Below are 25,595 nucleotides of genomic sequence, written 5' to 3' on the forward strand. Positions count from 1 at the left end.
CTCTCGAACAACAGCTGATCTAAACTTCACCACCTATGGAAACGTTTGGCAAAACGCATGTGGTTGCCCTAGACATTTCCAAAACTCAGTTCTGTCTAATCTCTCATAAGAAAGATCTCATGCTACTTCCTCTAATTTTGAAACACAGATTCCTTTCTTAGGCTGACTCATACCTCAAGCCTTTCTTGACATACATATCTCAGTCATAGCTTTTACAACACCAACATACTGTGCTTTTCCATTCAAGGCACTACTCACCTACAGCTGCTAGCTGTAAAAATCCCAAATCCACTCAACCATGGAATACTGTTCACAAATTTGAGATTGTACACAAAAATCATAAGGCTGCTAGATGCTATTCTGAAGAGGACAATATGATTAACTGCTGATCCCTCTCACAGATTCACTCCAATCTCTTTTACTCACAAGATCTTGAAGTTTCTGCCTGGTCTACATATACTTTCATGGACAGTACCCTAGAGAGCTGGCAATTATCATTCTTCTACTTTCTTCTAAAACAGAGAGCAGCTGGGATTAACACCCATTTACAGTATGACTTCAAGCATGCTGACAGTAGCCTCCCTCAATCTGTTTTTTCTCCAAAGACCATAAACTTCGATGTTCAAAAAAAGTTTTGAATTACAATTACAATTCATTTAATAATAATTTCGCTCTCTCCTCTGAGCGATTGGCTCAAAACCGCAATGTTATAACTACATGAGGTTAAGATTTATGCCAGATCATTAAGTTTAATTTTTCAAATTTCATGGATGAAAGGTATGCTAACCTGTAGTGATTGAGGTCTTTTTTAAATGCACAATGGGATATCATTATTAGTGAACTGTTAGTCTGAGGCACTGAAGGGCAAGTGTGAAATAAAAATGATGTGGTGAGAAATTAAGGAATGGAGGGTATTAATGGCAACAGAAATGTCAGAAAAACTGAACTATACTTTTCATCTCATTTGAAATGAAGTTAACACAAAAAAAGAATTTGCTCACTCAGAAAGCAAATTCCCATTTCTACTAATATCTACCAAATAATACCAAAGCAATGGGTGAGCACCTTTTTTTTGTGTAAAGATGCTAATTAAACATTACATTCTACTAGCGTAAATATAGATTTTAATATTTAATATTATTTATTTAAAACTGAGTTTTAAAACTATACCATAAATACTATACAGTAATAACCAGGGTATTACAGATGCCCAACAAAACTTTGGAGCAACTTTCCATGAACAGTGGTCTGTAAAAGATTCCTTTCTGGGCAATTTCATAATGGTGAGGAAATATCACTTTTACTAAAACATTCTATGAATCCATATTTTATCATTAAGCCCTTTGAAACAAAACATTTACATAACATCACCTCTAAAGAAACAAAGAAAGAGACATTTCATATTATAATGCAAATAGACACAAATTATGGATCGTAGAAAGTGTACAGGTTTCAGAAGCTTGGGTTTCACACTCAAGACTATCTTCAGCATGGAGGTAAGTTTTTTTAAATGCAAAGCAACATGGAATAAACAAGCCTTATGTGCCTCTGTTATAATTTAAAGCAACATGATTCAGCACAGATGCAGGCCTCACTGCATGGTCATTTTAATTCCATGATCACATCAAGTACTTGTATGTACCATCAGGACAGGAAATGATGGCAGTGATGTAAACTTTTCATGTAATACTAACTTCTTATCAACAGTTTTCTGCCAAATTAATGTTATCTGTAAGGATCCAATATTGTCTTATATTTTGACCTTCTTACACTTTCAATCCATTTAAGATTAAGAATAACCTTTTTGACTTGTCATTCTGGAAAAAAAACATGTTTTATTAACCTTTCCTGTGATATTCAGTGACCTGAGAGTAGCTCTCTTCAGATTCTCAAACACTAACAACGTCAAGTACTTTGCTAATATCTTCATTTTAGATATGATTCTGTTGTTGACACCATCTACAGATGCCACACGGTTGGTCCACCTCTCTATCCAAAAAACATAATAGTACGATTTAGCAAACAGGTGGCTAAACTCCAAATGTCAACTGGAGTCTGATGATGTGTTGGAGCTATTATATAAGGATTTTTGCCTGGCCATAGGAAATTACTGTAGAAATTCAGTAATTTGAGTACCAGGAATCAAATGATTCCTGGTACTCATCTACGTTTTAAATTCGAGGGTAGCACACTGTGGCAATAATCAGAGAGAAAAAATAAATAAAAATAGTTGGTGTTATTTATAACTTGTTAACACCAGTTAACAAGTGGTGTTAACACTGCAGATGGCAGGGATACAACTGTTGCTCATGCAGTAAGCACTAGTTCATACACTGATACCAGGATCCTTCTCAGTGTTACAATTTCTCTTCCAATGTGCCTGAGTTCGTTGCTCTCTCTCCAGTCAGTAGGTTTAAACTGTCCATATTCCCTAAGATGGGTTCAAGATTTCATGTTTTTATCATTCTGGAGTACAAACACTCGGTTATGACACCTAGCATTTACCCAGTAGCAATGCAGTAAATAATTACACAATAAATAGTCAAATCCAGCATAAATTACTTGACTGAGCTATTATTATATCCACTCTCCAATGAAGAGGCTTCATATTTGAATCCTACTGTGGAGACCAATGTTTGTGATTGTCTCTGTGGAAGACAAATTTCTTCTCTTAGTGTGAGACCACCACTCCCCTTCATGTGGGTCTGAAGTAGTTTCGTTCCGTGTTCAATCTCTTTAATAAGATTTCAGGATTGTGCAAAAAATTACTAAAATTACAAAAAAAAATACAAAATTATTTAAAAAACAAAAAACCTTAGCCTACAAGCTTATTACATTATTACAGTACTAATATACTATATTAGTATGACTTCAGTGGATGGGACCTGCATAAATAAAAACTCTCCGACTGACAACAGCATAGCTATAAAGACTTTTGCTACTATGACAACTCAATTTGAGAGATAATACTGAACAACAGCAAATATTCCTAAATGAATGCTAATATTTATTAATGCATGTTAATAGACTATCAACTAACATACCAGTGTGAATTCATTAATATACCTCTGGTTTTCTAATAATGTGTGTGTGTGTGTGTATGCCTAGATAAATGTTGGAAAAATTACTTAGAAAATTATTATACGACACCTCCAAGGAGTCCAAAGTCTGATCGAGAGAGGGCACCTACTCTACAGCTCTCTACACCAATGCCATCTACTGTCCACCACCACAACTAGTATTTCCATTTCCACAGACAAACACAATATATCCATGCCCACAATTGAATTCAAACCCACAGCCTTTTGGATGGAGTGCGGATATGTTAACCACTCGGCCAACCAGGCCAAGGAAGCTAGATTTAAAAAAAATAATAAAGTTTTTAGCAATGGAACAGACCTTTTTATAAGAGCTGGGCTAAAAGAGAAAATTAAATAACTTGATACGACCTATCAGAGCTGAGATGGTGCATAATTAAAAGTGCAGAGTATGAAGTACTAATAATGTAGAAATGCATGTTAGCAGAAAATTGTCAATAAAAAAAAAAAAAAATCAATGAATTATGCAAAGTATGAAAATAAAGAAATCAGGTATTAACAATTCCAGTTACACAAGGTAAAGCTAGCAGAATGATGGGTGCCGACCGTTTCATTAAATATGTCATCAGATGCAAATACTATACTAAAAAACTGTGCAGGCTTTCTTACATACTTAATTTTCCTCTCAGTGTCTCAAATAAGTCTGAAATCCATTTCTTCCAGATGCTGGTCTTGATCCACCAGTTCAGCTTCTCTCCAGCTCTAACAGCCATTTTGCTTTCTTTTCTGCCAATTTAAGACTTCCCTTTTTCCATCTAGGAGTCCTAGCCCCTCTAGGAATCTCTCTGCTTTCCATTCTTAATGTGTCCAATTATTTATATGTTTTTTTTTTTTTTTATTTCATCAGTTTTTTGCTCACTCAAGCTTATAAGTTTCCTAATAGAATCAGTTTTTACCTGGCTGTCTAGCAATTGAATATAAGGAGATTACATTTTACATATATCTTTATTGCTGTTTAATTTGTTAATGTCTAACTATTACATAGATGATTCATGATACATGAATGGAATATATACAGTTAATCAATCTTAAATATTTTTCAACTGTGCATGTGTAACTTATACAGAATGAATAGTAGATCCAATAAAACAGGTACTGGAATCTGGCATTTAAAGTTATAAACATCATAGCATAGTAACAGGTAAGTGTGAGCTATTGTGGTTTTGTTTCAGGAAATTTTGTAGGTTATTCCTAATGATGAAGACAATTCTATAATTTGAATATCTCAAGCTTCGTTTTATGGCTTACTAAATGTTTCGGATATATGGGAATTGGAGGTGTGTGGTTTTGATATGTGGCCTGGTGTGGGGTTGAGTTGTTTGGGATATTGTTGAGTGCAGAAGCTTTCTTTCAGGAGTAATTTCTTATATTAAGGCATCTCAAAAAACAGAAGTGACAAATTAAGAAATGTTACCAAACAAACCCCACAATATTGAAAGTTATTAAAAAAGATAATACATATCTATATACACACACACACACACACTGAAAGAGAGTGTGTTATTGCAACCTATCATGCTTTGTGCTTTGAGTATCTGTAGCCATTAGTGAACTGTGTTAATCTGATATTTTTTTTTTTTTTGATACAAGGATGATAGGTGAAATCAAAATAATTTCCAATGTTGGTATAAATTGTGGCATACTTTAATACTGATATAATGATTGATTTAAGAAGTTTATATTTTTTTTCCTGTATTGAATAGCAAGTTTATAAGTAACACCAGGATGCATAGTTATTAAAAAAAGATTGCATGTACATAATGTGATATATATTATGCTTTTAATTAGGATATATATATATATACCAAAAGTGTGTGTGTGTGTTTACAACCTATCATGCTTTGTGCTTTATAAAATGTGAACAATAAATATTTTATGATGTTCCTTTAATCCCCAATTCTAACAAAAATGTTTTGTATTTTTTGTGATTTTCATATTCACCACAAACATTGAAACTCTGGATAACATCTAGTCCTGGATCAGAAGATCGAAATCCATTCTAACTTAAGAAATATTGGTACAGGTAACCAGCCTATAACGCGTTACTTGTACAACGTGGTTTCGATATAACATGGTCTCCAAATTGTAGTAACCATTTATCTTCTCATATGTTTTTCACTGTGCGACTTGAAATCAAATTTTATCTTCGTTATGGGGAGACTCAAATCGTGCATGTAGTTATAAATAGCGAAATACCCTTAATCACACATGTACGTCAGTTGTTTACTGTATAAAGTGTTTATTGTTGAAAATAGTCTTCATTTTCTGCCAGGAAAGCATATTAAAATCATAAGTGTGTTAATCTCAAGCTGAGCACTTTATTTTCTAGTGAGTTACACGTATAATTAACATGTAATCCTTTTTTTATGTAAAAAAATATTTTTATAGCAATGGCCACAAACTTCAATGAAAGGGAAAAACCAAGATTGAGAAGAAAATTCATTTCTCTCAAAGAAATGAATTAAAATCATAGATCGGTTGAAAAATACAGAAAAACTAGGAGTTGTTGCAAGGACTTTGAATTTAAATGAATCAACAATTCGAACAATCAAACAAAATGAAAATAAAATCCGATTAAGTGTTTATTGCTGGATCAACGATAAGTGCAAAGCAAGTGCTCGTGTATACGATATTCTAATGGGGGAAAATGGAGAAATTTCAAATGATTTGGATACAAGATTGCACTCAAAAGAAAATTCCTTTGGATGGAAATCTTATTAAACAAAAAGTTCTCAAAGTTTATAAACATTTATAGTGCAGACCAGGTGTTCAATGAGGATGAATCTGGGTTATATTGAAAAAAAAAATGCAAAAACGAGCCTATATTTTGATAAATGAAAGATTAGCTCCTGGATTCAAAGATGGAATTATTCTACTGTTTTGTATCAATGCATCAGGTGATTACATGATAAACCAACGTCTATTAACCGATCCTCAAGTCCTCGTGCTATGAAAGATTAAAAATATGCATTTCATTTTATTTTGTCTAAAACACTTATGCATTATGTGCAATGAGGTTTACGTACAATTTGTAATTTTTATGCTATGTATTTGTTTCATAGTTTGTTTTCTTAACTTAGATGAATTACATAAATTTTGTTGGATGTGATTGCTTATATAATTTAAAAAAACGATTTCTGAACATAATGCTACTTTTTCTATGTGATCTGAGTCTCGCATAAAGCGATTTATATAACACAGCATTTCTGTAGAACCACATCCGTGTTATACGAGGGTTACCTGTATTTAAACTTGTAAAAATTGGTTTTATTTGGGCCATTTTTATGGGCAAAATTTTGAAAAATAGTTTAAGCGAAGGTTATTTTGTTCTAAATACTAGAATATAAGCCAATTGGAAAGAGAAGGAAGGGGTAGACCTCAAGAGAGGATATTGTTTAATGGATAATGAGACCAAAACAGACCAATATGGTCTATATCAGTGTTATGTTTCCTACCATACCCATTTTGCTAATTCCACATTCAATTAGCCATCTTCACTAAGAATTGTACCTGAACAGCTGGAATGTTTTACTTCTTTTATAGTTTCATTTCAAAATACAGCTGACATTTCGATGTTTCTGCCAATTATTTTCAGTCTTTTTATTGCTGATTTCCAACAGCAGTTAGAAAATTTAAATCAAGGAATTCTGCAGACTGCTACTGGATTTATTTAACAATGTAACATCTGCATAAAGATGCTGAATACCTACAATTTTGATATCATGCCATTTTCCTTCATAATGTGATCCATATAGTTGAATAACATGGAGATAATCCGCATCCTTGACTCACACCTGATTTCACAAAAAAAATTCTACGTCCTGCAATTCTAATGGCTGACTTCATTCTAATTTTAACTCAAACTCTCAGATGTGAACTGTAGACTAAAATACACAAAGATTATTGAAGTAAAAATGAAAGAGTTTGAGAACAGGAATCAAACCTTGGAGATTCAGTGGGGCTATGTATTGCTTAATATGTCCCATTTATAAAATATAATCAAAAAATTTTGAAAAGCTTATGCCTTGTTCACAACTTTACCAAATATACAAAACTAAATACCATACAGATCCTTGATTTTCTGAATCTTGCTTTGGTCATGGTAGCAAGACTATAGAAGCCTAGTCTGGGCTCAGCAAGCTCGCTACACTAGGTGCTTTGACTTACTGCAGGTGGCCTGCATCAAAAAGACCTAGCTTCACACTCAGCCAATGCTGAAATGTCACAAATCCAAAATACTCATCAGCAAAAGTAAATCTGACTTCATAAACATCAACAACAGCAGAAACCTTGCCTCCTGTCCCAATGAAAGCCATGTCTTCTGGTCCGTGGATCAGAAGGTCAGCTGACGCCAATGGGTGCTACTTCTGGTCATCTTGGATACACTTACATCTCTCATCAAGATGGCACCACTATCATAGCACAAAAAATCTAACCTCCTGGCATCACTTTTTTGTCATAGTTTTTTTTTTCAAAAAAAAAACACATCACAAGAATACAAAATTTGGAAACTAAAAATTCTTCTCTTATGGTACCTCTCAAATTGTACTCAACCATCTTTTATACTTAGCTGGTACTTATCCCAACAAATGGAATCAATCATACATCCAGCCTATTCCATAAAAAAGGGGGAAAACAGAAATCTACTAACCTAACCAATTGCCACCTCTTCAAAATAGTGAAGTTATCAAAAGCTAGTCCTCCACCACTATTTAATCCACTGACTAAAAGTAAAGATTCCTTCATGCAAAGCCTAAAGTTGATCCCTTAGCCTACATTGGGCAAGTCACAGTGAAGGTTTGGATGCTGTCACTGTTGACATTTCCAGAGCTTTCGATTGTCTGACAATGAGACATGCTAAACAAATCTGCATCCTTTGGTCTGCCTGCCACACACTGTAATTCAATAGTCTGCTTTCTCTCTGGTTGTTCGCTGCATGTCATGGTGGATGGATCCCCTTCTAGAGTTGTCACTAATGCTGTCATCTATTCTATCACCTTCTCTTTCTCCTATGCATAAATGACCTGCCAATCACTAGTGTTCCTTTCCACAGCTAATGATAGTACTTTCTCCATTCATCCTCATCGCACAATGCTTAGACACCCTGAGTATCAGAATCATCTGCAACCAGTGCCTTAATCTCCATACTTCCTTCAGTGAGATGAGGGCGATCTGGTCACCTTTGATGCCACCAAAACATGGTGGCATTGAAGATGACCAACTCAGTATTTTAACTGTTCTAAAAAAAAAAAAAAAAATATGCATGTAATATCTTGTCACCACAGAATACATGGAAAGTTACCTTTTTCATTACAAAAGGGATTTCAGCTCACCCACTCTTATCCTCAGTAATACACATCATCAGATTTGACTGGATCTCTCTGTCTGGATTAACATTTACTTCTGGTCTTTTTGGCATAAATGGCATCAGTCGTTTCCTCAGCATCTTAACCAGGCGTTAGTAAGGTGGTCTGGTGGACCCCAGCACACTAAACTTGCTTGCACGCAACAGTCTGTCGTCTATGGCATCGAATAGCTGGTTACAGGAGGGGGGAAGCTATACTGAGGCATGACTCACTGCCATGCATTGTTAAAGAGTTATAGTCAATTTAAAATCTTTGGGATCTGTGACATCCCACCTTACTAATGCCCGGTTAAAACTAGGCACTCTTCCACTTGGGATGCTAATTTCACCAACCTAGATGCTACTCTCTAGAAAAATATCAACACTCATGTTTATAGGTTCTTGAACATCGCGTAATATGGAAATATAAAAAGCCTTTGGTACCATCTTGCATTTGGTACAAGACACAAAGTACAGTATTACTTTGTCTCATTTTAAAATATTTTAGAAAAATAACCGGAACAAACTTGAGATGGCTTAATAAATTTTATTATCATCCTAAACAATGAACAACAGAATGTGAAGGAAAAAACAAAATGTAATAGGTAAAAATATTTTAGGAACACCGAAAATATGCCAGATTAGTCTTATAAACAATTTAATGAGCATGGTATAGCGATCCAGCAGATTGCAACTCAGTATTTTAAATTTTCTAAAAAAAAAAAATAGGCATGTAGTATCTTGCACCACAGAATATATGGAAAGTTACCAGCTCATTTTTCACATAGCAGAAAATTCAAATAGGTTAATCAGCATACCAAACTACTTAATTAATAGCAAATGATATCTTATAGGAATGGATCCATCGAAGAAAAATTCAAAGGACTTTCTTTTGCAAAGAATAACAAGGGTTTCACCATTTATTTAACCATTTAAAAAAAAAAATCACTTATGCATGTATATAAAAAAAAAGCAAGTCCTTTAAATTTTGCTCACAGAACAAATTATTACACACAATAAAAAAGACAAAAAAAATGTGAATTATTGTACTATTTCATTCAGTAATAAGTTTAGAAACTGAAGCTCTTCCACAAATAATTGAAACACAATGATTAACTGCAATCTAGCTATTACATTTGCATCGAAATTGGTCAAAAAATTTGGTGAATTCTATAGCTGCTTCTTTTATTATTGACCAAGACAAGAAAACTGCTGAGACTTAATTTCTCTTGCACATAAAAGTGGCCTTAGAAATATTATTGAAATATGAATTAGACATTCAATATATCTGAAAAATCAAATGAATAAATAATAAAATGATATTCCAAATTCTCTCCAAGAGTATTACTTTTCACTGCTTTAAAATTTGATTTCAAACAGAAAAGTTAGATAAATATTAAATAATACTGCAGAGCTAAAAATAAAAACAAATCTTATAAAGGTATACAAAAAAAATTAACTTGGTCTAAAATTATCTTTTATTTGTAGCTAAATTTCATGTACAATTCTCCTATATCCAAAAACTCTGGAAAAGGGGGAGATTACTAGCATGATTTAATCCTTTTAGTTTCCATTGAAGAAATAAACTATGCAGTGAAATATCATTAGTCCATTGCAAATGAATCATATTCTCATTAAAATTTCTGAATGTATAATCAGGAATCCCTCCACAGCAAAGTGCAAATTAAACTGGTCACCTTAATGATGCCACTAAAGAGATCATATCCAGGGACATTCTGTTATGTAATATTCAATCGTTATGAGGTTAGTAATATGATTTACAAATGATTACCTGGGGGCATAACATGTCACTAATGCAAACATGGGGGAAATGCCAGCAGTAATCTTCAACAGTGATTAAATAATTAAAATACTATTCTAAGAGTTGGATGATGGAATTAATGGTACCTGGGAAGCCATGATGATCCATAATGCCAGACCGGTACCATTCAAATCAATGACTACAAAATCTTTTACCAGGCATTTTTCAGTTAATTCAGCAGTGGTGCTGAAAAATAGGATTTCTTCCTCCCATAAACTCAGATTTATAGGCCCAGCAACCCCTCCTGCTCCCAAAAATCAAGTCCTGTCTATTAATTTCCAAGAGTTAAGGCTAATATAGTTCTGCCTGTGTTTTGAAAAAGGAAAATGTATCGGAAGATATATTTTGTGATGGGGTGATTGCCAAAGGCTAGTATCAGTGTTAACAGAGTGCATTCAATAACTATTACATGGTAATAAAAAAATTTTTTTAAAAAGTCCGACGAGGAAATTTAGGATGGGAAATATTCCTATGAAACGTGTTTTTAAGTCACTTTATCCTCTTCAAATATCCCATAAAAAACAAACACTTTTTTTCACACAAACACATAAAACTTTTTTTTCATCAGTAACAAACTATTGTTACTGATGGAAAAAACAGCTTAATTTATATGACAACCAGACTGTGATATAGTAACACAAAGTGGAATCCATCATTATTTGATTCTAGTGTATCAGATATCTGGAGGAGACCATTAATACGAATGCTGTCGAATGATAAGCAACCCAGTAATTTTAAACTACGTGCAAAGATTTTAATGATAAATAGAAAATACTTTGAAAAACTAATACTTTATCGCCATTCGTACTAATATTGCTGAAATAATGAACATGATTCTTTAGTTATGCTAACATATGAAGGAAATGTTAGGCATGGTGCTTTAGATGGTCATTTTAGCAACATTTGAAGTAGGTTGCTCTATAAAGGAAAGTTTGCTATATTAAGTTGGGTTTTCATCCATCTGGTGGATATACTGTCATCTACCAGATGCAAACAATAATAAGAAGTGTTCTTCAGTGCAGACTCCTACAAAACTTCTAAAGCAAAATAAGAAAAGGATTATCTAGGTGCAGGAGAAAACTTGTGAATCAATTACTTTCTGGAGTATTTATAAACAAAAAATATACACATAAGTATATACATAAAAAAATGTACAGCTACAAGTTTACACTTTTTTGGTCATGACAACATCCTGAACCATGGCTGCATGTGTGTTATTTTCTTCACAATCTGTTTATTTTCTAAAGCTGTTTTTTTCTATATGGAAGTAAATAGATACCGAAGAGATAGTTTATAACATGGGGTGGTTCAGCTGAATATGGAGAGCTCTGTATTATATACCAAGAATACTGAATTGTCATAGGTATGCATGAACAAGAAAGAGCTACAGAAAACTAACTTTTTCATTGTGAAAGTAGGAACACCTCTTTTGGAATAAGTACTAATATATAATCCACTGATAATTATTTATAATTTACAAAATGAATTAAGAATTGATGTAGTATTTGTAGCTAGCAGCAAGTGCTGACTTTAAATAAGGCCCATCACTGACATCAGATTTTTAGATTTGTATCATAAAAACATCTATTTCTCTGAAGACATTTGTCAGACAGTGAGTGTGAGAAGTGGATTTTTGAATGAAATTAACTTCTGAATAATCCTTGTCACTATAAATTCAATAAATACTTTTATATATTTTGCTTAAATATTTTTGCATAACATTTTATTCAAATATCTAAAAAATATTAAGATATTTTAAGATTCAACTTTAAGAAAAATATTTTAAGTCAATCAACACTACTATAAATGTTCAGACCAGAAATCACATTTACATTTTATTAAATCTTTAAAAAATATCAAATTGTTACTATATATTTTCAATGAATATTTGATTTTAAAGCCTACAAGAGAAAACATTTTTCCTCAGAGATTAAAAAGAAAACAGTAAGCATATGCAAAAATGAAATGAAATTTTGTGAACTAGGGATGATATTCAAAGTGCTAATAAACAAATGAACCATTCAAATTTAGTTTGCAAGCTTCCAAGAGAAAATCCCATTCTGCATTACACTGAACAACCTAGGAAAATTAAAGTTAATTTATATCTATGATAATGAAACTTAAGGATCCTGATGATTATATTTACCATTCTGATCAGATTTGAATTCTGACTGCTGCAAAACTAATTTCCCACATACAGCTAGCATTTTAAAAAATGTTAACTGAATGTTAAAAAGAAACAAAAGAAATGTGAAAAAATGATCAAAAATGAATATTTCAAGACTATCAAACAGCCAATGAAATATTCAAATTTCCTACATTTAACCTTTTGTGATTCCATGTATTTCACATTCATCAGATAATAAGCATCAACAATTCTGAATGGCTACAGCTGGCCAATGTAAACATGACAATACTAAAAGATATTTTGTCAGCAACCTTCTCACTCCCAGATAAAGAACAAAAACTAAGAACAATATATATTGATTAACAAGTTATAAAACACTTAATCATTTAAAATGGACCTCATCCATGCTAAGAATTGAAAACATGCCAATAAAAAGAGAATTTTGAGGTTAGACCCAAAAATGTATATCCCAAAAACTGTTATTCAACAAACTCTAACATTATCATTACTATATATAAATAATGAGAATATTTTGGCTTAAAAGTGCATTTAAAAATAAAATAGAACACTCAAAGGTAAGAGAAACTTCAGACGTCTGAAACCTTCAGAAATTTGTTAATCTGAAATGACAATGGAAGTAACCAAAATGAGTTAGCTAGAAATTCAAGTTAAGGATCCTAAAATATTACACACTCCAAGGACATTTGAAAATACATTTAACTTGTAAAAAAACAAACTGTCTTTTATTACAAATGGAATGAAAGCTTAACCCATCTAAACATCAATAGCTGACCTTTGTTACACAATTAAGTTTTATTACCTTCAAAAACTGTTATTGGTTGTAACCTCAACAATACTTGTAGAATTCGACATATGTAAATATACATGAAAACCTAAATGCCCTTTTGGCATAAATGAAGTATTCTAATATCCAACTGTTCAGAATAAGATGCATTAAAGGAACAGTATTAGCAACTTTTATAGTATTGCACAAAATTTTTTTCCAGAATACACTTCATCACTGCACACAATTTATTCACTAGTAACGGAACAATTCCTTAAGAAGAAATTAAAATTTGCAAGCACACACACACACACTCACTCTTTCTCCAACTTAATCTAGTGGAAAACCGAGTATATAGATGGCTGATCTGCATTATTTATCAATTCATAAGCAAAAACCTATGAAATATTGAAATTAAATTATTTATTGCTATGAAAGAAATTTATACCATGTTTTATACAAGAAAAACTGCACATTATCCTTGAATTCCTTTTTTTCATAAGCAATAATTTGTTTTTATTCTTTGTATGTGAAAAATAAAACAAAGAACTAGATGTTTCACTGAGATATATACCATGCATTCATCATGGCTTCATAAATTGGCAGGCACATTTTTTTGCAAGTGATTCAAAAAAACTGAATCACTTAAATATCTAAATGCACACTTCAAGGAGAATGAATGTTAGAAATATAGCAATATAATCTGGCTACTATAACAACGGATAATGTACAAGTGGCAACACAATGAAATATGACTACAGTGGAACAAACTACACAGAACAGTTAAGAGCTCTAAATCTAATATGAAGTGAAAGTGAGTAATAACTACAACCAAGACACATTTCATAAAGGAGCGATTTCTTATATAACCAAATGGTACTTACTAAATTTAACAGTATATATTTCTACCATAAACATAGACAAGGAATTAGCAAAGTCCCTATCATACAATGAGACTTAAAACAAAAAAGTGAATGTGGCCATCAAAATACAGAAACTTGAATGCTTGATGACAATGTTGCAATTACAAAATTTCTTTACTTCTGCTAATGGTATACTCAATGTCATTACCACCATTAAGACCACATCGAGTTTGATAAATATTTAGCAGTATAATTTATTTCCACATCATGAGCAATCCATATCCATTAAAGACTGATATTGCTGAATACTATCCACTAAATCGTCAATTCTCTTCTGTCCAATTTATAATATGGGAATGATTTCAAAGGAACAAATATTTTAATATCAATGCATCAAATAACCAACCCACCCACTGAGGCTTCCTATTAAACAAACTATTGTTACTGATGGAAAAAAACAGCTTAATTTATGACAACCAGACTGTGATATTAGTAACACAAAGTGGAATCCACCATTATTTCATTCTAGTGTATCAGATATCTGGAGGAGACCATAAGCCTACATTTCTAAAGGTACTAATATACTCACGGAATTTAGGTATACACATTCATATATATATGAAATACAAATTGAACAAAAGAGAATAAGAGTTGCAGTATGCTGGACTAGTTTTAAATAATGAATGAATTGCACTCCACACAGAAAATTGGTGTTACTTGAATTTGTATTTTTCATGGAAATTTCTAGGCTTTAACTTGATGAAAAAGACTCCTCTGGATGGAAACACATTTATTGATCAATACACAAATGATGAGGTACATGAGTAAAAACTATACATTTAAGAAAAATTGGATAACAATTTGCTCCAAATAAAACATGAAAATGAACGACTTTTCAATGGAAGGCTTGCTAAAAGTAATGATTAAACATGACTGAGGGCATCACACTGAAGCCCACAGTTACAGAGAGTCACCAGTTCTGAAACTTGTAACAGTAAGAACTACACAAGTCCATGATATAACTTTGACAGATGAATACAGTCCTACTGGAATTGTTCTTTACTTCGAGCAAGGTTGTGGACACTTGAACATCACAAAATGCAGCTACGACAATTTTCCAAACATGTACACAATAATTGCAATCCTGTTAGCTAGACAAGAAATGTGCTTCTAGTAATGCTGTAAAGAAAAGAAATTTAATATTCAGCTGACCTTGCTGGATCTGCAAATGAGGCCTCAATACAGGCGTACTTCAATACGGCGTCCATCAACATGCATGCCATTCATCAAATCTTTAAAAAAAATGGTTAAGGATATATACTGCTCTAGAATGTGTTTAAACCAATGATTCTAATATTGTAGAAACAAGCAGAGAAAATATGTGAATTGATCCTATGTAAACTTACCTATGCAAACAATTAAAAACATAAGCATAAAGACAAATGAATTTCCTAATAAAGCAATTCATTAGCAAATTCATACATATTTACTCACATATTAGGCCAGTAATTCAGTTTAAATTCTGATGAACTAAATGTCATATTTCACATTAATTTAAGATTTGTAATACTTCTTACAAATAGAATTTAAATTCAATTGAGCAATGTTAATTTACTCAATGCTTGAAAAATGAATAAAGGAACTTCACTGCAATAAAATATTGCACATTCAGTTAATTCTCAATTATGATCAGCATTTCTATTCTTATAAGGTGCCGAAGAATAGGGAGCTTGATAACTGGGAGCCACATAGTCTCAAAAGGAATGCAAAAGAATGCAACAAGGCTTCTGACCTAATTTCCAATCCTTACCTTCCCATGGAGCATCTTGTCAGTATGTGTACTGAATGAATGAAGATGGACTGGTAATTTGGGATTTAGCTAAACAAATTATATTCTTATCGGCTTAAACTAAAATAAAATGATGGTGCAACTTAAAGCATGATGGTGACAGAATATCAGGCCAGCTAAGACATAGACAAAAAAGTCCCATTTTTTTTTAGTAAGGAAACTAAGGCAAACTGAAGAGTTAACTAGCAGAATAAACTGAGTTCAACAGCAAAACCAAGATTAGCACCACCAACATAAGAAGCGCAAATGAAAAAGAAATGGAATTAGCTACACATCGATATAATAAATACTTCCAAAAGAAAATAGACAAAATCATGAAAATTTTCTATACAACAAATACCAGATGTTAAATTCAGGCAATAACGATCAAGGAAAAGAGCTAGCATAGTATTAACACGAAATACAATGATAAGCTTGAATGGCAGGCAATAGCAAGTAGAGTAATGTGGGAAATATCAAAATGGGAAACAGGACACAAATTTATTTGTTCTGTATGTCTCTGTTGGGAGCAAAGTAGGCAATGATTAACAGCTAGAAATGTTTTGAAAAAATCTGAAGGAAAAAAAAAAGCACCACTTATATAGCCGGCAAAGGTTGGTCGATTGGTTGAGCCTCTCAGTTACTAATAGCTCAGTTAAGTAAGTTTGAGCACGGTTAGTAGTTGGAAGGAGCCTATCATTCGATGCTGTTGGCACACTCTCCCTCGATGAGTCTTTGGACTCCATGGAGGTGTCTAATAATAATAATGGTAAATGCACAATGGATTTGATCACTCTCTAGGCCATCGACTAGTTATTACTACCTCCTCCACATTCCAACAAACTGTACAAATTCACATGGAGAGAACATGTGTATGCAATGGTTTCCCACTGATTCAGGATACAAGAGTATACATAGGATTTGAAAATGAACTGAAGTGATTACCATTTAGTTGAGCAGCATAGAAAAGTAAGTGTTTAAAACAAATCAAAGTTGTAAGCAGTTTTCAGAGGTTAACTAAAGACTCAAAAAATACACAAATATTATTCAAGAAAAAATAAAAATAGTCTGAAAAGAACCAAACCTTGGATATTCGATGGTAGACTTTGAAGTATTGAAGTAAACATTAATTCAGTCATAGAGGTATGTGGTGAGGTTAACTACAAGAATAGAAAAATCCTAACTCCATGCTGGACTTGAGGAAGTTAAACTACTCAAGGAAAAGAAGTGAATAGCAAATTGAAAGTTCCTACAAGAAAGTCAGCTTGTACTGAGAAAATACAGAACATATGTGTGTGGGAAGCACTGTGTAAAACTATGCTACCAAATACAAGGTTCAAGAAAGGTGACAATATATTCCCAAGGATACTGAATAAGTTTAGAAATCAAGGAAAGAAGGCTGTAAAAGGATTCAAACATGATAATGGTAACATTACAACTAAAAATAAAGATACTTGAAAAGATTACTACACAAACAAGCAGTGTTAGAACACATTAAAGAGGAATGTAATCAAGAATACGTATCAGTATTGAGGTTTAAAAAATAATTGTAGAAAGGCACTGGAGTAGATGATTCTCGGCCAGAAATATGGATGTATAAGCAAACGTTTATGGATGTATACTGCTGGATATATGTAGTTTTATAGTAGTTATACTGCATAATTCAGAAGGCATGGTCTATGGGTTGAATTCCAGATAAATGGAATAACTCTAGTATTCATACATTTTCTTTCATAGAGAGGAAAATAAAATTGAATGCGACAATTATGAGGAATATCTCCAATGAGTGTATAGATGCTACTGTAAAAATAATCAATTTAAAATTCTGAATATTTTTACAAATTGTTCATGTTAGTACATTTATTAGTTTTGGTTTCATGACACGCATTGCCAGCACTTCCTGTCAGCTGCATCATTTGTTTATAGATTTCATTCTATTACTGATTTGTTTAACATATATGTTAAACAAATCACATCCACTAGACCAGTGATGGCGAACCTATGACATGCGTGTCAGCACTGACACACCTGAGGTTTTCAGGCGACACACCTTGGATGTTGAAAAATATTGGTATTCTGATGAAAAAACAGCGATAAATCGTGTAAGACTGCTCTCAGTTAAGGTGAAGGTAGGTTTCGGTTCATTGAAAGAATTATATTTTATAGTTAGCCATTTAATGATTTTTCTCCTGCTGAGTACTGGAAGAAAGTTGTTTTATAGAAGGGCTATAGTGTGTACATTTTAATGATACACAGATTTAATGATAATGATACTCATATCATTGCTTATTCTATTTCTCCCAGTACTCAGCAGGAGAAAAATCATTAAATGTAATGTAAGTTTGTAATTTCACTTTATTAAATTAATTGTATAGGAATTCATAGATTTTATATCAATGTCCTATTAAATAAATAGCCTAATATGATATGTATAAGTCACCATCAATGATTATGTAGTTAAATTTATAATGCATGTATGCAAGTGGCACATCACAACATCAATATTTAAAAAAGATGGTTGACACACCTGAGTAAACAGGTTTGCCATCACTGCACTAGACTAAACACTTTGTTTACACAATAACAAAATGTACATAGCCAATTTCTCTATTAAGGCCCTTTTCCAAAGCTATGACTCTTCTTTTTCATAGGATCCTTTCTCATCACCCTCATATAGCACACATTAATTCTTCCTGATTCTGAAATGTAGACATTCTGAGATCACTGAAGTATAAATACTCTCATTTCATGCAATTCAATTTTGCTCATTTTTGTACCAACAAAAGGTTTCTTTTACTGCTTCATCTAAGTTGCTAAATTTTCTCTCCTTTTCCCAGTAGAAATAACAGATAGATGCAGCATCCTTAAAACAGATGAAATTTTCAATCATCATTTCCTCGAACATTCCTTTAGAACGCCAATAGCAATATCTTCTTTTATTTGCCAATACTTATTGATCTTACACTTCATTGTTCTACTATTCCTTTTTCAGAATCTACTATTAATCTTCTCATCACCGTTTCCTCGAACATTCCTTTAGAGCATCAATTGCAATATCTTCTTTTATTCACCAATACTTTTTGAGTCTTCCACTTTTAAAACTCACAGTTCTACAATTCTTTTTTCGGAATATACTATTAATTTCCCTCTGACTGTCGCATAAAAAAAAATACTTAATTTCCTCCGAATTTAAATATCTGATTGGGGGGGGGGGGTATGGTCACTGAAACAGAATGGGAGAGGAAAAAGTAGCAAAACAAGTGTTCTTTGCCATGTAGGCAGGAAAAAGACCCAGAGGAAGACCAAGATATAGGTTCATTAATACAGTAAAACGTCACTTTTAGAAATATAAGATGTGATAATTAAACTGGACCTTTATATTGGCTTTATTAGTTGACCAGAGATTTTTTGAAAAATATATGCAATCGTCTACAAGTTTCAGCAGCGGTTCTGTCTGGCTTCTTCAGGACCTGTGTAATGGTACATGGAACTCAACGTTTGTTAGTAAAAAAGAATGAAGCAACACTGTGAAATAAATTAAACCGACGCGTAACATCATAAGCATGGAACGTGGTATATCAGTCATTGTTTTTTGAGCACGTTATACAGTTTTAGCAAAATGAAATTCTGGTAAGCTGAGCGAACTTATTAGGCTTTTCCAGGTGTCTTTCAGAATCATTCCTTGATTTCTGTTTAATTTTCTCCAGAACAGAGTACAACGGCAGCTTTTGAAGTTTGTACATCAAAAATCCTCTTCTATATAGGACATGGAGCTTTTATCCCAACTGATGGTGTGGTTAGTGATTGAGAAGTGATGGGCTACTTCTGAAGTATCTGTTCTGTAGTTGTTCACGTCTCCTACATGTTCTTTTTTTTTTCCAAATTTCCAGGCTTCTCGATGTTTGCCCTATGTAATTTAATCCACACAAACATGGAATGTTGTACACACCTGCGTATTTGAAGATGGAATGTCCTTTAGTGTTCTTAGAGTATGGCATATTGTCTTAACCAGTTTAAGAGCAACTCTGATGTTTGGCAATTTTTGTTGATACTGAGCGTGTATAAGGGGTGACAATGGACGATGTATATTGCGTGGCAGAAGGTTGCTGTTGTGGAGGGTTTCTATGAAGAATCTTTTTAATATTACCTGGGTAACTTTTTTTTTTTTACCAGGGTCTGAGATGAGAGCGAGATCTTCTTCTGAGATAATGTTGGTTGCTCTATTCTTAAGCATGTGGATTATGCTGAGTTTCTGTGCAATATGGTGACTCGCTTTGAAGTGCAGGTAATGTCCAGTGTGTGTGTGTTGGTTTTGGTAGATTGTGAGCTGGATTTGTCCATCCTCTTGTTTCTTGATTAATGTATCTAGAAAAGGCAATTGGCTATTCTTTTCAAGCTCTAACGTGAACTGTATTTTTTGGTGGAAGGAATTTATTTTTGTAAGAAATTCAAATAGGTTTGTTTCTGTGCCTCTCCAAATTATGAAAACATATCTCCACCAAAACAACAGCTATGGGTTTAATTTGGAAAGGATGTCAGTTTCTAGTTTTTCCATGAACAGATCAGCACAGAGAGGTGATAAGGGCCTGCCCATGGCTAAGCCATCAACTTGTTCGTATATTGTGTCATTCACTTTGAAATAATTCGATTTCAGGCAATGACGAAAAAGCTGAGCTGTGTCATGTGGATAGAGATCATCTAGGATATTGATAACTTCTTCAACTGGAACACTGGTAAATAAAGAAACCAAGTCTAAGCTTGCGATGATGTCTGATTTTAAGATGGAGATGACTTAATTTTTCAGTGAAATATTTAGAATTCTTTATGAAGGAATGAGGCAAGTCCACATCCTCTTCGTGCTCCCTGGGACCTTCCGTAGGGCACACTCCGTACAAGGATGCTAAAGGACCTATGTGAAGAACAACAGACAAATTAGCGGAGGAGGATTCATATCCCAATGGTAAAATTTGTGGAAGAATCTTCAGAGGAGCAGACCTCTGAAGCTCAGCTTGCTCTGGCTGTCAGTACCTGGTTAGGGCCCCTACCTAAGGTTACAAGGAAAATTAAAGGATTCAATCCTCTGACACAAGGGAAGCAGCTTTGTCAGTACTGACACAAGGTTGGTGTTTCATGATGGCAGTAAAGCTTGTGATTAGAAAATTGCAGATGGCAATACAGTTTATTGTGTACGTCTGTAATACTGCAGAGCAGAAAGCAAATGGGGAAACTACTGCTCCAAACTAACCACCATGGCGAGCAAATCTACACAAAAGGCCCCGAGTTCCTGGCATCCCTTAAATGGGACAGAGGTGCAAAGAACCTCTGGGCTCAAAATTCAAAATGGTGCGTTCACTAAAACTAGGGACATGGAATGTCAGAACCCTGTACGAAGCAGGTAAACTAATAAATGCTATTCAGGAAATTGAAATTTTAGGAATGAGTGAATTTAGGTGGCCAGGATCAGGCAAAACTCAAGTTAATGACATGACAATGTACCACTCTGGAAGTAGTGAAAACAACCATCAAAATGGAGTTGGTTAAACAAAGATGCCAATAAGTCACTGTTGAGCTTCATCCCCTATTCAGATAGGATGATGTTATTAATACTAAAAGGTCAACCACTAGATATTAATCTTATACAGGTCTATGACACCCCCCCCCCCCTACTGCTGACAAGAGTGATACCGAGATCAAAGAATTTTATGACCAATTAAAAGAACTAATGAAAAACACAAAAAAAAAACGTGATATTAACATCATCATGGGTGATTTCAATGCTAAAGTTGGGAAAGGTAGAAGTGGAGATATAGTTGGCGAACATGGACTGGGAACAAGAAATGAGGAGACCATCTTATTCAATTCTGCCAAGAAGAGGAGCTAAGTCACAAACACACTGCTGATAATATTGAAATTGCATGCTTAGGAATGTTCTGATGGGAAAAAAATCTAGAATGCTGTGCAAGAGCAAGTCCAGCTAAACTCATCTTTAATGTGATGGCTGTGTGATCCACCCAAAATGATATCATTACTCTGATAAAGAACTAATAATCAATTTAGTCTATCTCTCATTCACTTTACAGTACAAAATTTCATCCAAATTTTATGAATGGAAATGTAAATATATAATTATGCAATAATTGTGTACATTTAAATTACTATTAGAAAATTAATAAAGTCGCTATTCTTAGAGCAGAGTGAATTTAATAAATTAATAATAACCTCATAGCCAGTGGTTCCCAAACTTTTTTCAATTCTGTACCCCTTTTAAACCAATTTCCATAAATTGTACCACCTTGTTTTTAAATACTGACACCTCAGTATGCTGATCAACTTCTTCAAATTCAACGTTCAGTGCACATCTTAATGTAAATTGTTTACTTTACTTGTTTTTTTCCACCATTACTGATTATTTTTCGTGTACCCCTGAACAGCTCGTACATATCCCGGGGATACGCGATCCACCGGTTGGTAACTGATGCTCTAAGCCAGTGATGGCGAACCTATGACGCATGTCAGCACTGACACACCTTGGATGTTGAAAATTTTTGGTATTCTGATGAAAAAAATAATTTCAGTAATTTCAGTTTATTAAATTAATTGTATAATATGAATTCATAGATTGTATATCAATGTCCTATTAAATAAATAGCCTAATATGATATGTATAAGTCACCATCTATGATTAAGTAGTTAAATTTATAATGCATGTATGCAAGTTGCACATCAACGTCATTTAAAAAAAAAAAAAAGCAAACAGCATGTCATTGCTTCTGGCCATGTGAAAGAAAATGCCAAAAAATATAACACTGAGAGAAAGGCTACATTTCAACAGCACTGCCAAGGCAGCCACTAACTACCATAAGGAATTTTTTTTTTTTTTAATATTTCATGCCCAGAAAAGATTGTAAACCAAAGTACATCAGTACCATGGACAACTAAGAATTTTTTTTTACAATTTTGTATTTATTTTTTACATAGTCAAGAAACTGAAACAACCAAACATGAAAAAAAAAAAGAGACCAACCTTGGGATTTTACTGAGCAACTCCAGACCTGCAATAAATGTGTTAGCGGTCTCGTACTGGGCAATAGAATTCACCTCCTGGCCTGGTGGGCCAAGTGGTTAGTGTACAGATTTTCCAATCAACATGCTGTGAATTGTAATACCTCTGTGGTCATGGATATTTGTATCTGTCTTTAAGTGGAAGATGAATTTCATTGCCTGATGAAAGACCTCCATCCTGCTTATTGGAGGCCTGAAGTGGCTTGAAAGAGTTCAATGTTTGGTCTCTATAGCAGGGTTGCTGGACTATGTAAAAATAGATTTAAAATATAATATATATATATATATATATATATATATACACACACATATACATACACACACACACACACACACACACACATATATAAAACTGAGAAATATAAAAAAAATCCTTAGCCCACCCATAGCACCAAATATATAAGTTTGCAGAAAAGTTCAGTTGAACCATGGTCTTTCTTGCACTTCTAACAGTGGTATCAAAAATTCAACATAATTCCTAGACAAGAAAGCTCAAACATCACAAAATGAACCAAACATTAAACATACAAATCGAACCTATCACTGTATAAGATTCATAAAGTATTTTTCTAGATTTTCATTTATATTGCAGTGTGATTTTAAAGTCAAAGAATTTCTAAATAACCAATTTGTGTTTAAATTACAAAACACACAGTCGAATTTCAGTTAAAATCCTGAGTCTCATCATTGTACAATTTTAACAATGAACATCTTGAAAAATGCGTTATCTATACCGATATATGTAAAAAAAAAAAAAAAGATACAGCAATAACACCACACTAATCCTACTAAAGAAAATAAAAATTCAATGACTACATTTCCAATTATTCACTGGAAATGCATTAATTCATTCTCTTTTCCAAAACCAGAAAACTAAAAGATTCAAAAATAATGCAGCTCTAATGAACGAGATATATTGACTTATCACAGCTTACTACTGTTGAGAACTATTTTTGATCAAAAGGATACTGACTGCACGCTGAGCATCTCTTTCGGAACTAAAACGGATAAGTGCCGTGCCTCGGCCTTTTGCTTCTGCAAAGCGCACATCACCTAGTTTAAGAAACGGCATTAATGGAAAGACAGTTTACTTCAAGTTCAGAAAAGAAAAGGAGTATTGGTTTGTGCATACCAAAGCTTTAAAATAATTTTCTTACAAAAACTTCGGGAACTATAATATAGAAAAATATTTTTTAATGATTAAAATGACAAATAAATAAATGGAATAAATGGATAGTTTTATCATATAGCAGCACATATCAAAGGAGAGCATTTCAATGGAACATTGAACTTAATTCTATAATGAATTCAAAGAAACAAAACGAAATCTGCTGTATCACAATGTAATTAGGAATTTGAGAGAGGGGGGGGGGATTATAACATGGTACTAAAGTTATAACATGGTACTTAAGTACGTTTTAGCCACACTACAAAACTGCACACCATTATAAATCTCCAACAACATTCTTTTTAATTTTGGTTCATGACAGTTATACTTGATCATATCAAGAATACCAGCAACTCAAGCCAAGTTGTAGAATCTCTATTATTACTATTATTATTATCATTAGTCAAAATTCCCCGCGTTGTAACTTATTTAGGTTGGAGATTATCTTGGGTTATCCCAAATGTTTGGACTGTTAAATGAAATAAGCAGACAGAATAATAGTAGTAGAAAATTTTCAAGATGAAGACAAAAAGAATGCATATCAATACTTGAGGTAGAAAAAGCCATCAAATACTTGAAATGTGGATACGTATTGAATATCATCTGGAGTAGATGATATTCGACCAGAAATGCTTAAATATGGAGGTATAAAAGATCTGCAGTGGTTACAATGGATAATTCAGAGAGTCTGGAGATTATCTTGGGTTATCCCAAATGTTTGGACTGTTAAATGAAATAAGCAGACAGAATAGTAGTAGTAGAAAATTTTCAAGATGAAGACAAAAAGAATGCATATCAATACTTGAGGTAGAAAAAGCCATCAAATACTTGAAATGTGGATACGTATTGAATATCATCTGGAGTAGATGATATTCGACCAGAAATGCTTAAATATGGAGGTATAAAAGATCTGCAGTGGTTACAATGGATAATTCAGAGAGTCTGGTTAAAAGCTCAAATTGCAGATGACAGAAGTGAGTCCTAATAGTTCCCATCCATAAAAAGGGGGAATAAAGTTGAATATGAGAATTACAGGGGGAATTCCTCTACTAAGTGTTGCAAGTAAGATTTATGCAAGCATATTTGTAAAATAGGTAGAAAAATATTGTGAAAGATAAACTTGGAGAACAAACTGGGTTCAGGCCAAACAGAAGTGGTCAATTTCAGATTTTCATTTTACTCATGAAATCATGGGAATATGACAAGGATCCGTAATTAAGTTTTGTAGATCTGGAAAATGCATACAACAAGGTGCCCAGAGAAATGCTTTTCAACACAATTATTTAGAGTAAATGGAACTACTAAATGTTTGAGGTAAGACTTATGCAAGCATATTAAAAACCTGCATACCTGTAGGCAAAGATCATATACATTTAACAGTTTAATCGATTAATTTTGCATTCACTGCTGTTAAGTTGGATGCTTTCTGTCTACTAAGCACAAGATATACCTGTGTCTGCTTGGAAGTCTACGATACTTATGGATACTTATCCTGGAA

The 25,595-nt window shown here is 33.3% G+C and overlaps 1 protein-coding gene across 11 annotated transcripts in view; it reads right to left on the reverse strand.

The window, feature by feature from the left end:
* rump (heterogeneous nuclear ribonucleoprotein rumpelstiltskin) overlaps positions 1–25,595 on the reverse strand; it is a 207,678-nt gene that overhangs the window by 101,855 nt on the left and 80,228 nt on the right. For 9 of the 11 annotated variants that reach the window (XR_016549269.1, XR_016549268.1, XR_016549267.1 and 6 more), the window contains exons 14-15: positions 23,899–23,982; positions 15,252–15,331 (exon numbers count right to left, since the gene is read on the reverse strand). Coding sequence is in view for 2 of the 11 variants with exons in the window: in XM_090403055.1 (XP_090259181.1) it covers positions 15,276–15,331; positions 23,899–23,982 (140 nt within the window). In the remaining 9 variants the exon portion in view is untranslated. Of the gene's footprint in view, positions 1–14,814; positions 15,332–23,898; positions 23,983–25,595 lie in introns of those variants that run through there. The other 2 variants (XM_090403055.1, XM_090403054.1) reach the window with 1 other exon arrangement.

Source organism: Typopeltis vanoorti, chromosome 13, assembly GCF_054136105.1.
Source record: "Typopeltis vanoorti isolate ZY-2024b chromosome 13, IOZ_Tvanoo_1.0, whole genome shotgun sequence".
Lineage (NCBI taxonomy): Eukaryota > Metazoa > Arthropoda > Arachnida > Uropygi > Thelyphonidae > Typopeltis > Typopeltis vanoorti.